The sequence below is a fragment of the Crinia signifera genome, chromosome 3 (genome assembly GCF_055691185.1).
Source record: "Crinia signifera chromosome 3, ASM5569118v1, whole genome shotgun sequence".
Lineage (NCBI taxonomy): Eukaryota > Metazoa > Chordata > Amphibia > Anura > Myobatrachidae > Crinia > Crinia signifera.
The window spans coordinates 5,903,043-5,919,603 of NC_139219.1; the positions used below are offsets into that span (position 1 = coordinate 5,903,043).

Genomic DNA, 16,561 nt, shown 5'->3' on the forward strand with positions numbered 1-16,561 from the left:
GCTGTACAGAGACTATTATTACCAGTTATAATATAGCGCACATATATTCCGCAGCGCTGTACAGAGAATATTATTACCAGTTATTATATAGCGCACACATATTCCGCAGCGCTGTACAGAGACTATTATTACCAGTTATTATATAGAGCACACATATTCCGCAGCGCTGTACAGAGAATATTATTACCAGTTATTCTATAGCGCACACATATTCCGCAGCGCTGTACAGAGACTATTATTACCAGTTATTATATATCACACACATATTCCTCAGCGCTGTACAGAGACTATTATTACCAGTTATTATATAGCGCACACATATTCCACAGCGCTGTACAGAGACTATTATTACCAGTTATTTATATAGCGCACACATATTCCACAGCGCTGTACAGAGACTATTATTACCAGTTATTATATAGCGCACACATATTCCACAGCGCTGTACAGAGACTATTATTACCAGTTATATTATATAGCGCACACATATTCCGCAGCGCTGTACAGAGACTATTATTACCAGTTATATTATATAGCGCACACATAATCCACAGCGCTGTACAGAGACTATTATTACCAGTTATAATATAGCGCACATATATTCCGCAGCGCTGTACAGAGAATATTATTACCAGTTATTATATAGCGCACACATATTCCGCAGCGCTGTACAGAGACTATTATTACCAGTTATTATATAGAGCACACATATTCCGCAGCGCTGTACAGAGAATATTATTACCAGTTATTCTATAGCGCACACATATTCCGCAGCGCTGTACAGAGACTATTATTACCAGTTATTATATATCACACACATATTCCTCAGCGCTGTACAGAGACTATTATTACCAGTTATTATATAGCGCACACATATTCCACAGCGCTGTACAGAGACTATTATTACCAGTTATTTATATAGCGCACACATATTCCACAGCGCTGTACAGAGACTATTATTACCAGTTATTATATAGCGCACACATATTCCACAGCGCTGTACAGAGACTATTATTACCAGTTATTATATAGCGCACACATATTCCGCAGCGCTGTACAGAGACTATTATTACCAGTTATTTATATAGCGCACACATATTCCACAGCGCTGTACAGAGACTATTATTACCAGTTATTATATAGCGCACACATATTCCGCAGCACTGTACAGAGAATATTATTACCAGTTATTATATAGCGCACACATATTCCACAGCGCTGTACAGAGACTATTATTACCAGTTATTATATAGCGCACACATATTCCGCAGCGCTGTACAGAGACTATTATTACCAGTTATTTATATAGCGCACACATATTCCGCAGCGCTGTACAGAGATTATTGTTACCAGTTATATGTATACCGCACACATAGGACCTTATTCTGATTGGCTCACAAGCTTGCGCCCCTCCTCCCCGCCCCTCCTCCCCTCATGACTGCGGGTGGATGATTTACATAATCATCCTCTCACAGATCCGGAGAATCATTCGGTGATTGGCAGCATTGAATTTCTCCAGCACTCGCAGTTCGGAGACACCTATATGGGGTCTATAAATTGCAGTCGCCCTTTGTAAGGACAGGAGGGGCATCCAGTGATGTCAGTTACCCGCGTCACAGCCTCATTATCCTGAGAACGCCCATGAAATGCTGGGTGTTCCCTATACGCTAATGGGGCTGCCCGGCACCCCCGCCCTTCTCCACCCCCGCCTGCTGTGTAGGGTGCGTACATTTGCAGCTTGCTGAGCGGTTAAGATGCTGCCCGCCGTAGGATCGGACACATTTGCATGCGAGCGAGGGGAAATCCTTCGATGAATAACTTCTGGTGAACGCAGACAGAAGCACAATACAATACAGAGTAATCTACAGCATTTATTATCTCATTACTGGCTTGTGTAACATGACCGTCACAGAGCGAGCACAGACACGCCCACCGTCACAGAGCGAGCACAGACACGCCCACCGTCACAGAGCGAGCACAGACACGTCCACCGTCACAGAGCGAGCACAGACACGCCCACCGTCACAGAGCGAGCACAGACACGCCCGCTATATACTCTATCACCCTTATAGAAAATAACTTTCATTGGTCTTTTCTGATTTTTGTTCCCAGTTGCTTAAAATATTTCCCGAACATAAATCTAAATCCTCTATTATGAGACCACGGTTGCATTGAAGACGTCGGTGTGTAAAGCCACCAGAGTGCAATATTGCTGTGTGAGCAAAACGCTCTGCAAACGCTGCTGAAATATAAAAGGACTACGCTGCGCCGCGTGCAAAATGATGCTATAATTCTCCAAAGACACAAGAAAATGACCGATTTCTGATAAATGTCTATTGGCTGCGTCAGTGTTTCCGGCAGTAGGATAAATAACTATTTATAGGACAATAAATTATTCACTAGCCTATGTACTCTATACAATTAAGTATCTTAAAAATAAAAAAGTTATTAGGATAGAGATATATATATATTTTACATGGTTACAGAGACATCCCGAATGGTGCATGCCTAATTTACAAAGGCAACAAACACAAAGTAAAAATGTGCGTCCAGTGACAAATAAATAGAGTTTGTAGCGACACTAAACATGCTTCCTCAGCAATGGGCGACTGAGCGAGAAAGTCCTGTGGGGTGATCCAGCCGAGTGTAAAGTCTTCTTCCCAAATAACGCGTCTTACAGTGTAAAGTCCAGGCAAGGTGAAACGCGTTCCTTAAGAGGTTGTAGATTTAGTAGGCGATGGCGAGGGGGTCCCCGGTGACTCATTCCCGCCATCGCCTGGGGACGAGCTGAGGTTGGGTACTTGTGAGAGTTTCCGTCTATTGAGAAATGCTCCTTCATAGCCGCTCTTCCTCTTTGCGTCCAACTTGGGCTCATTCTCCTCGTCTCCGCTCCTCTGCCGGACATCTGTCGCGTCAAGACTGCGGCAGGAATCCAGAGCCGGTTTGCTTGTTTTATGGGTCATCCCCGACTTCATGTCAGGGGGGCAGCCCTCGTGATCGCTTTGTTTTGCCTCATTCTTGACCAAAAAGTTCCCATTTTCTGGGCTGACCTTTTCAGCAATGTTTTTGTTGAAGCTGAAAGACTGGAAATCCCGGTAACTGTGGAAACTCTCCGTGCGCCGGGCTCGCGCTAAGAGGGGGCTCTCGCGGTACGGCCGCACAGAGCCATAAGTGGTGGCTTCAGGTATGGTTTCATGCTGAAGTTGCAAACTGTAATAAGTAATAACATAAATGACAAATCGATACGCTCAATGTTATTAACCGTAACATAAATTGTCACAAACTGGCTGGATTACCGACAGCAATGCTCAAACTAAAATGTACACACAGAGAAGAACTGACATATACCTCAAACGCTTCAACCAGATCTGTACTAAATCCAAGGCTTAGAAATCATACAGGTTCTTTGTAAGTTTAGGGTTTGGGGTCAGTGGGTTCCGCGTTCTAGTTCCCGTGATATCTGTGCGACAGCACAGACCAGAAATGTAAGAAAAAAATCCTAATAGGCAATAAAACAATATGGGCGACTGAACTTGGTAATCATTTATAAGGCAAAACTGTTCCCTGTAATACGTGATTGCCCTTTTAAAAACACATCCGAGTTCAGCCGGCATTACATCCGGCCTCATATGTAGTTCCTGCTGCTTCATTATATCCGCCAATTACGGTGCAGATTTGGCCTCAATATTTTGTACCAGGATTCATTTTTAATATAAATCTGGAATTTCATATATTAAGGAGGATCTTTATCAAAGCCTATAGAGATAACAAAATGTAAGCGATAAAGTACAGTACCATTTAATTGGCTTCTTACATTTCACAGGCTGTGTTTGAAAAAAGATAAATCAGGATAGTATTTTATCTCTCATAATTTTACCTCTCTCCAAACTTTGATAAAGTTCCCCCCTTAGAACTAAAATGTAATCAATCATTAGATTAGGTTCCGTATAAGCGATGTTGCCTTGTGCTGCGTTAATCTTGTGATCGTTCTGCAACTAAATCGCAGTCACCCAACACTAATCCGCACCCCTATAGTGTGCCAGGTTCTCTCTCTTACCTGGAGCTGGAATCACGGAGGCGGCCTTGGTAAACCACGGAGGTGGCGGGGCTGATGTTTGGCGTGGCGCAGCGGGATGCGCTAAGGTCACACTGGTCTAATAACTTTAGCAACTCTTCCTCAGTCGGACCTCCAACATCTAAAGAAGCCAAGAAACGGGTTAGCCGCTAGCTCGCTGCACTGTAACCCAGACACGGCCTCACTCCCGCCCCAGTACCTTTGTCCTCGGTCTTTGTCACCATGTCCATGGCTGTGGTCAGGTCCCACATTTGAATACTTCCGTTAGAATGCCCCGTGAAGAGATAGCGGCGAGGACGGGAGCCCATGCGGCTGGAGCCTTCACATTCTCGGACGGTGAAACATGTGATCGTGGTGCAGTCCACAGCCTGGATTTCACAGATTCTGCAGAAGGAAGGGCCGGGGAACATGTAGTCAGGAACAAGCTACGTTCTGATTCATATATAACTGCATGATCATCCATAGGGGGCGCTGCACAAGAGCTAGCACTCAGCTGTAACTCGCACTTACAGAGATCCTTAGTACCTTGCAGGACTGGTGTGTTATTATGGGGTGTGCTGGAAGCTTGTACCATTTACCCCTCGAGCTAGTTCGGGGGTTTTGTGCCGACTGGTAGAACTTCATCTTTCCATCACTAATGTACTTCAGGTCTCTTAGTAGTACCAGGAAGTCTGTGACCAAAGTCTGGTGTAATATGGGCAGGCAGATTGGAAGAGCCTCCCTATGACATCATTTACCAGCACGGAGAGCACCGCATGGCAGGAGGCCTTGGAATCTTAGCTGAGAACTTCCCGGTTTATGCTCCCTGGGAGGAACAGTGTCTAGTGCTGGTCTTTGGGAGGAGACGTATCTTGTTGTACCCACTTCCCTTAGAGGTGGCTTAGGAGCTTCCCCAAAACTAATCATTTCCCCAATTTGATGGATGCAAACATAGGAGTTTTCTACATCCTGTTAACCTTTTTTTCTTTTGGGGGTCACTGTGTTCCCGCCTGCGCTCAACATCCGATAGCTACACAATAGGAGGATCATCCTGTAGCCGAGTACCCCATGGGCAGCGCCCCCTATACTCCAAGGATAAGTGCAGGGAAGTACCTAGGGGTGTACGGGTGGTACCACGCTGAAGAGCATGGGGGGAGGGAGGGCACCTGTATTCGGGTGTGCCTGAGCTGGTGCTCAGCCTCCATCTAGTTCCATCATTATAGCCCCAGCTCGGGCTCAGAGAGTAATGGTACAGTATATACCACAATCTGTATTTATGGATACCGGTCACCTCTATGTAATTTGCTGGACATCATTGTTTAATATCAGGGACACTAAATGCAAACAGCTTGGAGGAAACTCATTAGGTGCAATACGATTTGTCACCAGGAGACGCCGGACAAACATACTGTATATACCTAAATACACGTGCCGGATAACTATATACAGATGGGCTTCTGTTTGTATACCGGCTTCCTATACTGTGGTTCCCCATCACCGCACTCATCTCACCAAACCTCTACCAGTAAGTACTCTGCATGATCTAGAACATGAGGACCCTGAACACTTCCACCTACAGCTGGTGCACACAATCACATCTTTCCTGGCATGTTCCGACAGATCCACAGGTGGTCTGGAAAACATGTTCTGTAAGAGGTCCAGTATATCTACCCCTGATATCCATGCAATGCCACCCCGGCTTACCAACAAAGAACTGTCCGACTAATCGGAACATGGGGTATGCAAATCCTTCGTCCTGCCCCTCTGGGGAATATCCAATCTGGTACCAGGGTTACCATGGCCCTACCCCCAACGCTGCTACTGAATGGATGGAACCAAAGCCACAGTCTGGACCTTGTACCGGTGACAGCGATCTGACAGTGTAACCGCACAGGGACGTTTGTACACTAATAACCACAACTGCTGCGTTACCTTTTTCCAGTTGAAGAAAGTCTCACAAACAGTTTGTTGGTTATAGGGACCACCTTCTGGATAAACACCTGCTGGTCGTCTCTTTCTCCAAAAGGCCCTGGAAGAGGAACAAAGGAACGCAGCCAATCAATGTGGTTTATCTGGGCGGAGAGCAGGTGCCACAAAACTGTATTCAGACCACCGACCGCATTGTCACGCGGCCTGGAGGCAGCCATATTGAGGACCAAACTACTATGCATGAGCTACTGTCATCCCTGAGGCATGAGGTACAGAGGGCCTTATTCTAGTTCACTCTTTAAGGCAAATTCCTTCTTAGCTGGACAAAACCATGTGCACTGCAGGGGGGCAGATGTAACATGTGCAGAGAGATTTAGCTTTTGGTGAGTTAATTTGTTTCTGTGCAGGGTAAATACTGATTGCTTTAATTTTACACCGCAATATAGATCTCACTTTGAAGAAAAACCCCACCCAAATCTAATTCTCTCTGCACATGTTACATCTGCCCCACCTGCAGCGCACATGGTTTTGTCGAGTTAAGAAGGAATTTGCCTCTAAGAGTGAACTAGAATAAGGGCCCAGAGTGCCTCAATGATGTTACTGGTTCCTAGTGAACGTATAGGACACGCACATGTATAAAGTGCTGCAATCTACTATAGGACACAAGTAATCCCTGCTGAAGCAGCTGAACTCTCCCATTATTCCCGGACAGCAGGGTAAATACCCGCTACCTATGTCGTTCCCGGAGGAATAGCTTCCGTGGCTCTCCGTTTCTTCCAGGGACAGGATTTTGAAGGAGGCGAGGGGGGTGGAGCCTGGCTGGGTGGAGATCATTCCTCGGAAGCGAGTTACCGTCCAGGTCCGGACGTGGTTATTATCAGCACAAACTAGAAGAGAACAAGACACAGCCAATCGGTATGGATAAAGCTCTTGTAGGTCCCTGCGCCTGCCGGTAACGCTGTACACAGAGGGTTCCCAGAAACGGCCCCGTACCTGACACCAGGTGCTTCTCCGACAGCATGATCTTCGTAACAGGGCTGCGGTGAACGGTAAATGTCTGGAAGAGCTGAGGACCGGATCCCACCGTCTCCGGGTGCTGCACAATCACCCTCACTGCCCCAGAACTTGTACCATAAGCGATCTCAATCCAGTTCCCGCTGACACCTGTAGGGAGCAGCAGAGAGCAGGAAAACATTTACCGAGAGAGGGGACCAGACCTGACCAGAGATTGGTTCACGTTACGGCATCGAGGACACTCCGGCCCTATACAGCCAGCAGCACATTGGGACTGATTCAGACTGGTTTGCTAGGTGGTGTATATTCGCTGTCCGCCGACCCGCGGATGCCTGCCCACCCCTGCCGGAATCCGCTCACATACATATCACCCCCTCCCCTCCCCCCATTGCTAATAAGAGACAGTCTAGAATGACGGACAGACGCCGGGTCCCCCAATGTAACACAAATCTAGCTCCGCTTTACAAGAACCCTCATGGTGAGATGTGACCGGTCCCATGTATACAATACTCACTGGTTTTGGGGGTGAGGTAGACACTCAGAGCCGTGATGGCATCATTGGAGGGATCGTGGTACAATTCTGTCACTAGCAGGTCGTTGTCCTTCATGCGTAATGGAAACTTCTGCATATCTGTAGTGAGGGAACGCACAATAGCACCAACATACGGCGGAGTCAGGTATGTTACTCAGTAGGAGAATACACACAATCACAATGTATCTGCACTGACAATATTCTGCACAGGGAAATACAACCATTGCCATATCTAGGACTGCCGGGGACCGCCTCTAGGACAGCCGGGGACCGCCTCTAGGACTGCCGGGGACCGTCTCTAGGACTGCCGGGGACCGTCTCTAGGACTGCCGGGGACCGCATCTAGGACTATCCTGCTGTTATTCCATTTCTAGTCCACCCCTCATTGTCATCCCCTGGGGGGGCACACCCCACCCATGCTTACTCACCTATGTAATATATGGAGCCGTTGTTACAGCCCAGCAGAAGGAAGGAGCCGGCCGTGTCATAGCTGGTGATAGGGACAACGTCCTGCACCTGTGGGTACAACAAGGAGAACGTCATTATGTTCTATAAAGCTGAAAGTTAGGATGTGGGCACCATACCCCCCCCAACACCAAACCAGTGAGGATGTCACCCGGTGTCATTGGCACACACAACGTGCCCTACCCACAATCGGCTAGTTGGCTAAGTCTTCAAAAGACACATGCCTTTTGTAGCAGCTTGTCCCTACATGGGGCGCTGTGCCCATGGGGGGCAATCTGCAACTGAAGCCCCACACAACAGACCTGTATTACTGCAGGCCAGACCACTACATCCTACCTGTCCTACACTAGTGGGTACGTGGCCCAGGTGGGTAATTAGGGAGTTACTAGATAAAAGCCCGTCATGGGTCCTGCAAGGTAGCTTTCTGTAATGACATATTTTAGCACACAAAGGAGTAATTTGGTCCGTCAGTGGCGGTTCCTTCACCTCATAGAGGTTAGGTGCAGTTAGCCTGTTATATATATACATACATACATACACACACAAACACATACACACATATATATTATATACTGGAACGAGCGATTGTACTCACTTGCCAGTGCTGAGTGACTGCGTTCCACACGCCAACCTTCCCTGTGTGGCTGGTGGCTACCAGCTGGTTACCGATAAAGAACAGGGCATCCACCGGCACGCCGAGATTAAACACACCTAAGTATACAATAACACAACAGTGATTTACCACTTACACCAGATTCCCAATTCTTATGGTTAGCTTTGTATCATATAGAGGAGCACCTTACAGAAAGTGTTCTATAATCAGTCCGCGTCCCAGCCCCAGGGGGTCTGTATCCCACCAACAATACAGACATATCACCTACCAGCACGTGCTGGGGCCGTACACAGAGCGGGTGTCACGCGCCATAGCACAGAAAACCGTACACATTTCACTCATCCACAACCGAAGGGAGAACATACAAACCCCATACAGACAGTGCCCATCTGTGTTACAATGAGGACTGACAGGCGTTCATGGAATAAGTCAGTGGTTCCCAAACTGTGTGCCGTGGCACCCTGGGGTGCCTCAGAGCACTTGCAGGGGTGCCCTGGAATTGTGGTCCAGAACCAATTCATTTTATTTATGGTCAATGTGATAGGGAAAAATCAGTGCTTGTGGCGTCCAATCATACAATATGTGAACAAACCGATGTGAATACTGTCCCTCACAACATAACTGGACCTATGGATCACATATAAACACTATTTCATTTAATATATATTGTACTCAATAAGAAACTTTTGGCCTTGGGGTGCCACGAAAAAATTTCTGATACTCCAGGGTGCCGTGATTCCAATAAGTTTGGGAACCCCTGGAATAAGTATTAATGGCGCAGAGATGTCACACACACATACATGCCAATAATGTGTAATCAGTATATGTCACCGGTAACCAGCCCTGCACTCCCTATAGTCACACGCCAACAGAGGAGTGGGTGACCATCACCCTGGCACTGCCAGCCTGCGGCATTTCTGCCCTGCTACATACAGCTGCCCTCATACACTGCAATGGCTATCAGGCCGCGCAAGCTCACAGGACGGGCTACGAAGCATCAGGCCGCGCAAGCTCACAGGACGGGCTACGAAGCATCAGGCCGCGCAAGCTGACGGGACGGGCTACGAAGCATCAGGCCGCGCAAGAACACGGGACGGGCTACGAAGCATCAGGCCACGCAAGCTGACGGGACGGGCTACGAAGCATCAGGCCGCGCAAGCTCACAGGACGGGCTACGAAGCATAAGGCCACGCAAACTCACAGGACGGGCTACAAAGCATCAGGCCACGCAAGCTCACAAGACGGGCTATGAAGCATCAGGCCACGCAAGCTCACAGGACGGGCTACGAAGCATCAGGCCGCACAAGCTCACAGGACGGGCTACGAAGCATCAGGCCACGCAAGCTCACAGGACGGGCTACGAAGCATCAGGCCGCGCAAGCTCACAGGACGGGCTACGAAGCATCAGGCCGCGCAAGCTCACAGGACGGGCTACGAAGCATCAGGCCGCGCAAGCTCACAGGACGGGCTACGAAGCATCAGGCCACGCAAGCTCACAGGACGGGCTACGAAGCATCAGGCCACGCAAGCTCACAGGACGGGCTACGAAGCATCAGGCCGCGCAAGCTGACGGAACGGGCTACGAAGCATCAGGCCGCGCAAGAACACGGGACGGGCTACGAAGCATCAGGCCACGCAAGCTGACGGGATGGGCTACGAAGCATCAGGCCGCGCAAGCTCACAGGACGGGCTACGAAGCATAAGGCCACGCAAACTCACAGGACGGGCTACAAAGCATCAGGCCACGCAAGCTCACAGGACGGGCTACGAAGCATCAGACCGCGCAAGCTCACAGGACGGGCTACGAAGCATCAGGCCACGCAAGCTGACGGGACAGGCAACGAAGCATCAGGCCACGCAATCTCACAGGACGGGCTACGAAGCATCAGGCCACACAAGCTGACAGGACGGGCTACGAAGCATCAGGCCACGCAAGCTGACGGGACAGGCAACGAAGCATCAGGCCGCGCAAGCTGACGGGACGGGCTACGAAGCATCAGGCCGCGCAAGCTCACAGGACGGACTACGAAGCATCAGGCCACGCAAGCTCACACCTTGCGACTGAAACAAGCGCAGGAAAGGATGGTACTTCCATACACAGAATTTCGTAAGGGCGTGCTTGCACTCATAGTGATGACATGTAAAGCGGGCGCGAATGCAGCCTACGGCCTGGTCAATGTGCGGAAAGTCCCCGTTACCAATGCACTTTCCAGCAGCTAGTAACTCTGCACCAGCTCCTGGGTGCGTCTAGAACTGCACCCATCTCTCAGCCAATGGCACGACTGGTAGCACATACACAGTCTTATGCTGCCACTGTAACCAACCAATGAAGGTGCTTTCTGTTTAATGCCCCCCCCTCAAAATATTTTTAGATGCCCTAATAAACATGTGGCATCGGGCGCAGACAATCATAAAAGGGAAAGAAAAAAAACCAACAAGAGAGAAACAAGTAGAATTGATTGCTCCGGAGGAGCAGCAGGTTCGGGGAAATCAAGGGAGACAGCCCGGATGGTCTGAAGGAATTTAACGTGTCACTCCTGCTTAGACTCAACACTCCTGACTGTGATCCGCAGGGATGAAGACGCTGTAAGTAATGACATGTCCCTGCCTTACGGGGCCCTCTCAGTAAAATACTGCTTATAGCAGCAATCTGCTCCGGTGTCTACAGTAAGTAATATTGAAGGCTGGGCAGCCTGGGGGGACAGCTCCATCACCGGGATGCCAGGCTCTGTAATTTCCTTCAGACGGTGTTACCGAGGTCCGAAGTGTTTGTAACAACAAATTGTTTCTTTTACAGAGTGTGAACAAAGCGCACCTCTGAGGTCCCCCTATGTAATCCCAAACTATCCTTCCCGGCCATCATAATCAGCGCCGCGGTAAAACGGCACTTCATTATTACATAAAATGGAAACCTAATTGCAGTGGATACAAGCAATTTCCCGGCATCTCACCCCAGTGCCCGCGCGTCTGATTGTACTGCCAGCTCCGCAGAGCATTATTCCCTCTTACATCGCTGAGAGATGGAGCGGATATCAAACCGGATTATCAATTTCTTCTTTATGTACTTTTAGGCATTGGAAGAACTTTAGTCATTGCAGATTGCCTGGTCCTAGCGCAGGAGATCTCAGGGCTGGAGCACAAGGGTAAGGGCTCGGAAACATGCCCTGTGCTGGGGGGCCGAGTGCGGGACTCATGGGGATAGGTGCGGGATTGGGGAACGTAGGGGTTACGGTGAGCGAGCAGTCACATGTAAAGCAGCGATGATTGGTGAGGTTAGGAACGCGGCTGATAGGTTGGAGAAGGCACGCCCATTTATGTTTGGCTGTATATGACAGCACATTACCCCTGTGTCCGAAATACATGCCCTTATGCATTAATGCGCCCATACATAGGGCGGTTCCACTGCGGGCCTTTCATCCAGGTCTGATGCGATGCGCGGTTCCGTGAGCATTTCATCGCAGCCGAAGATGGCGTGGGATGCACTATATATTCTATCGCATTGCCGCGTCTCCGGCAGGCATGGCCGGGATTGCATACAAAACATTGCATGCAACAGGGGTCATATGGTCGGCTCAATGAAGGTCAACAGGGTCGGAAGGTCAAGGTCACTGGTGCTTCCCACATGTCCCCGCTCCCTGGCACCACAGGACCCTCACATACCCACCACTCCATCACTGGTGCTTCCCACATGCCCCCGCTCCCTGGCACCACAGGACCCTCACATACCCACCACTCCATCACTGGTGCTTCCCACATGCCCCCGCTCCCTGGCACCACAGGACCCTCACATACCCACCACTCCATCACTGGTGCTTCCCACATGCCCCCGCTCCCTGGCACCACAGGACCCTCACATACCCACCACGCAGTCACTGGTGCTTCCCACATGCCCCCACTCCCTGGCACCACGCATCCCTCACATACCCACCACTCAGTCACTGGTGCTTCCCACATGCCCCCGCTTCCTGGCACCACAGGACCCTCACATACCCACCACGCAGTCACTGGTGCTTCCCACATGCCCCCACTCCCTGGCACCACAGGACCCTCACATACCCACCACGCAGTCACTGGTGCTTCCCACATGCCCCCGCTCCCTAGCACCACACATCCACAACATACCGACCACTCCATCACTGGTGCTTCCCACATGCCCCCGCTCCCTGGCACCACAGAACCCTCACATACCCACCACTCAGTCACTGGTGCTTCCCACATGCCCCCGCTTCCTGGCACCACAGGACCCTCACATACCCACCACGCAGTCACTGGTGCTTCCCACATGCCCCCACTCCCTGGCACCACGCATCCCTCACATACCCACCACTCAGTCACTGGTGCTTCCCACATGCCCCCGCTTCCTGGCACCACAGGACCCTCACATACCCACCACGCAGTCACTGGTGCTTCCCACATGCCCCCACTCCCTGGCACCACAGGACCCTCACATACCCACCACGCAGTCACTGGTGCTTCCCACATGCCCCCGCTCCCTAGCACCACACATCCACAACATACCGACCACTCCATCACTGGTGCTTCCCACATGCCCCCGCTCCCTGGCACCACAGAACCCTCAGATACCTGCTACCTCCTCACTGGTGCTTCCCACATGCCCCCGCTCCCTGGCACCACACATCCCTCACATACCGACCACTCAGTCACTGGTGCTTCCCACATACCCCTGCTCCCTGGCACAACTAGACCTCACATACCCACAACTCCATCACTGCTGCTTCCCACATGCCCCCGCTCCCTGGCACCACACATCCCTCACATACCGACTACTCCATCACTGGTGCTTCCCACATACCCCTGCTCCCTGGCACCACAGGACCCTCACATACCCACCACTCAGTCACTGGTGCTTCCCACATGCCGCTGCTCCCTGGCACAACTAGACCTCACATACCCACAACTCCATCACTGCTGCTTCCCACATGCCCCCGCTCCCTGGCACCACACATCCCTCACATACCGACCACTCAGTCACTGGTGCTTCCCACATGCCCCCGCTCCCTGGCACCACACATCCACAACATACCGACCACTCCATCACTGCTGCTTCCCACATGCCCCCGCTCCCTGGCACCACACATCCCTCACATACCGACCACTCCATCACTGGTGCTTCCCACATGCCCCCGCTCCCTGGCACCACAGAACCCTCAGATACCTGCTACCTCCTCACTGGTGCTTCCCACATGCCCCCTCTCCCTGGCACCACAGGACCCTCAAATACCTGCTACCACGTCACTGGTGCTTCCCACATGCCCCCGTTCCTTGGCACCATATATCCCTCACATACCCACCACTCCATCACTGGTGCTTCCCACATACCCCTGCTCCCTGGCACCACAGAACCCTCACATACCCAACACTCCATCACTGGTGCTTCCCACATGCCCCTGCTCCCTGGCACCACAGGACCCTCACATACCCACCACTCAGTCACTGGTGCTTCCCACGTGCCCCCGCTCCCTGGCACCACAGAACCCTCAGATACCTGCTACCTCCTCACTGGTGCTTCCCACATGCCCCCTCTCCCTGGCACCACAGGACCCTCAAATACCTGCTACCACGTCACTGGTGCTTCCCACATGCCCCCGTTCCTTGGCACCATATATCCCTCACATACCCACCACTCCATCACTGGTGCTTCCCACATACCCCTGCTCCCTGGCACCACAGAACCCTCCCATACCCACCACTCAGTCACTGGTGCTTCCCACATGCCCCTGCTCCCTGGCACAACTAGACCTCACATACCGACCACTCCATCACTGGTGCTTCCCACATGCCCCTGCTCCCTGGCACCACAGGACCCTCACATACCCAACACTCCATCACTGGTGCTTCCCACATGCCCCTGCTCCCTGGCACCACAGGACCCTCACATACCCACCACTCAGTCACTGGTGCTTCCCACGTGCCCCTGCTCCCTGGCACAACTAGACCTCACATACCGACCACTCCATCACTGGTGCTTCCCACATGCCCCTGCTCCCTGGCACAACTAGACCTCACATACCCACCACTCCATCACTGGTGCTTCCCACATACCCTTGCTCCCTGGCACCACAGGACCCTCACATACCCACCACTCAGTCACTGGTGCTTCCCACATGCCCCTGCTCCCTGGCACAACTAGACCTCACATACCCACAACTCCATCACTGCTGCTTCCCACATGCCCCCGCTCCCTGGCACCACACATCCCTCACATACCGACCACTCCATCACTGGTGCTTCCCACATACCCCTGCTCCCTGGCACCACACATCCCTCACATACCGACCACTCCATCACTGGTGCTTCCCACATGCCCCCGCTCCCTGGCACCACACATCCCTCACATACCGACCACTCCATCACTGGTGCTTCCCACATACCCCTGCTCCCTGGCACCACAGGACCTTCACATACCGACCACTCCATCACTGGTGCTTCCCACATACCCCTGCTCCCTGGCACCACAGGACCCTCACATACCCACCACTCCATCACTGGTGTTTCCCACATGCCCCTGCTCCCTGGCACCACAGAACCCTCAGATACCCACCTATTTCACTCTCCCGGCTGCCATCCTGTATGCTCCACAGAATGATGCTGCTCTCCGAGGCAACCGCCACCATTTTGTCCTTATCGCCGTGAGGGCCACCAACCACCTTGGCGTTGAGTGCCACCCGTTCGATGGTCCAGTCCAGGTAGGGGCTGCAAAAAACCTGTTGCCAGCCGGAGGATTCCTTTATTCTGTGAGGAAGAGGAGGGAGAGCGTCAGCTGTGCGGAGATTCGGCAGCATTCATTAGAGGTTACAAATATCTATTGATTTACTGTACAATTAAAACCTTCACGTACTGTACAAAGTAATCCCATTACAGTGCAAATGGAATGTTAGAGCTCTGGCAACATGGCCGCCTGCCCAGCCTCGGGCAAACGTCTGGGCACAGCTAAAAGTGGATTCATTGTACCTTAGAGACGGGCAACATAAACCAGCAAATATAAACGGATATAGACGCCAAAGCTGCTCTGTAACCAATGCGTGCGCAGAACAGAATAGTAAGCTGACCAATCAGGTGACAGTACAAGAAACAATCCTGGCCGTGTTGTTCATTTGCTATGTTGTTGTCAAATACCATTTAAGATTATAGTTATCTTGTAATAATATGGTTCCACGTCATAGGAACAATGGCCCTTATTCTGGTTTACTAGCAAAGGCTGCCGGTGGGGTAGATGCTACTTATGCAGAGAGAGTTAAATTTGGGTGGGGTTTTACTTCAAAGTGAGATCTATATTGCAGTGTAAAAATAAAGCAGTCTGTATTTTCCCTGCACAGAAACAAATTAACTCAACGTCTCCCCCTAAGTGTCGGTCTCTAGTGATGGGAAAGGGGGATGGGAGACTGATGAGGAGTTCAGGTCGGCAGCTGCAGTACAGTGTCACCCCCAGAAGATGGGGCTAGACACGAATAGCGACTAGCACTGGAGTGAAAGGCTCCTGGGCCAAAACAGTGGGACCGATGTGCCGGGATTTCAACCCTGCTAGTTAGGCCGGTGTGAAAGGTACTTACCCGGCATCTGGTCGCTGGCCGCGGTGCTGGGGAAGCTGCCGGTCTCTGCCTCCCAAAGGCTCCTCTGACTACACGCTGCATGCAGTGCATTGTGGGAAGCCGCTTCTCTCCACAGCCTCTATGGGGATTAGCGCTATCCCCCATAACCGTCGGCTACACCACCTACTCTACCGTCACCACAAACTCTGCAACTGTGGTGCTAATGGTCTGTTATCCCCATTATGGGAAAGATGGCAAACGCCATATAACTAGCTGAGGTTCCCGGCATTGCTCAGCTTCAGAACACGCTGCCCGGTTCAAAGGTCTGCCCGACGTACACCAATTTCACATCGGAAAGAGGTCCTGGGCATTCCAATAGGCGTCCCAGACCATTTGTCAGCCAA

General features: G+C 51.1%; 1 protein-coding gene across 1 annotated transcript in view; it reads right to left on the bottom strand.

The window, feature by feature from the left end:
* Positions 1-1,858: 1,858 nt before the first annotated feature.
* The window catches only part of KCTD3 (potassium channel tetramerization domain containing 3), a 63,613-nt gene continuing 48,910 nt past the window's right edge, over positions 1,859-16,561 (bottom strand). The window contains exons 9-18 of the mRNA XM_083175169.1: positions 15,170-15,360; positions 8,590-8,705; positions 7,958-8,045; positions 7,512-7,628; positions 6,977-7,147; positions 6,715-6,870; positions 5,987-6,083; positions 4,275-4,459; positions 4,058-4,196; positions 1,859-3,210 (exon numbers count right to left, since the gene is read on the bottom strand). Coding sequence (XP_083031295.1) covers positions 2,712-3,210; positions 4,058-4,196; positions 4,275-4,459; positions 5,987-6,083; positions 6,715-6,870; positions 6,977-7,147; positions 7,512-7,628; positions 7,958-8,045; positions 8,590-8,705; positions 15,170-15,360 — 1,759 coding nt within the window. The 3' untranslated portion in view covers positions 1,859-2,711. The remainder of the gene's footprint in view (positions 3,211-4,057; positions 4,197-4,274; positions 4,460-5,986; positions 6,084-6,714; positions 6,871-6,976; positions 7,148-7,511; positions 7,629-7,957; positions 8,046-8,589; positions 8,706-15,169; positions 15,361-16,561) is intronic.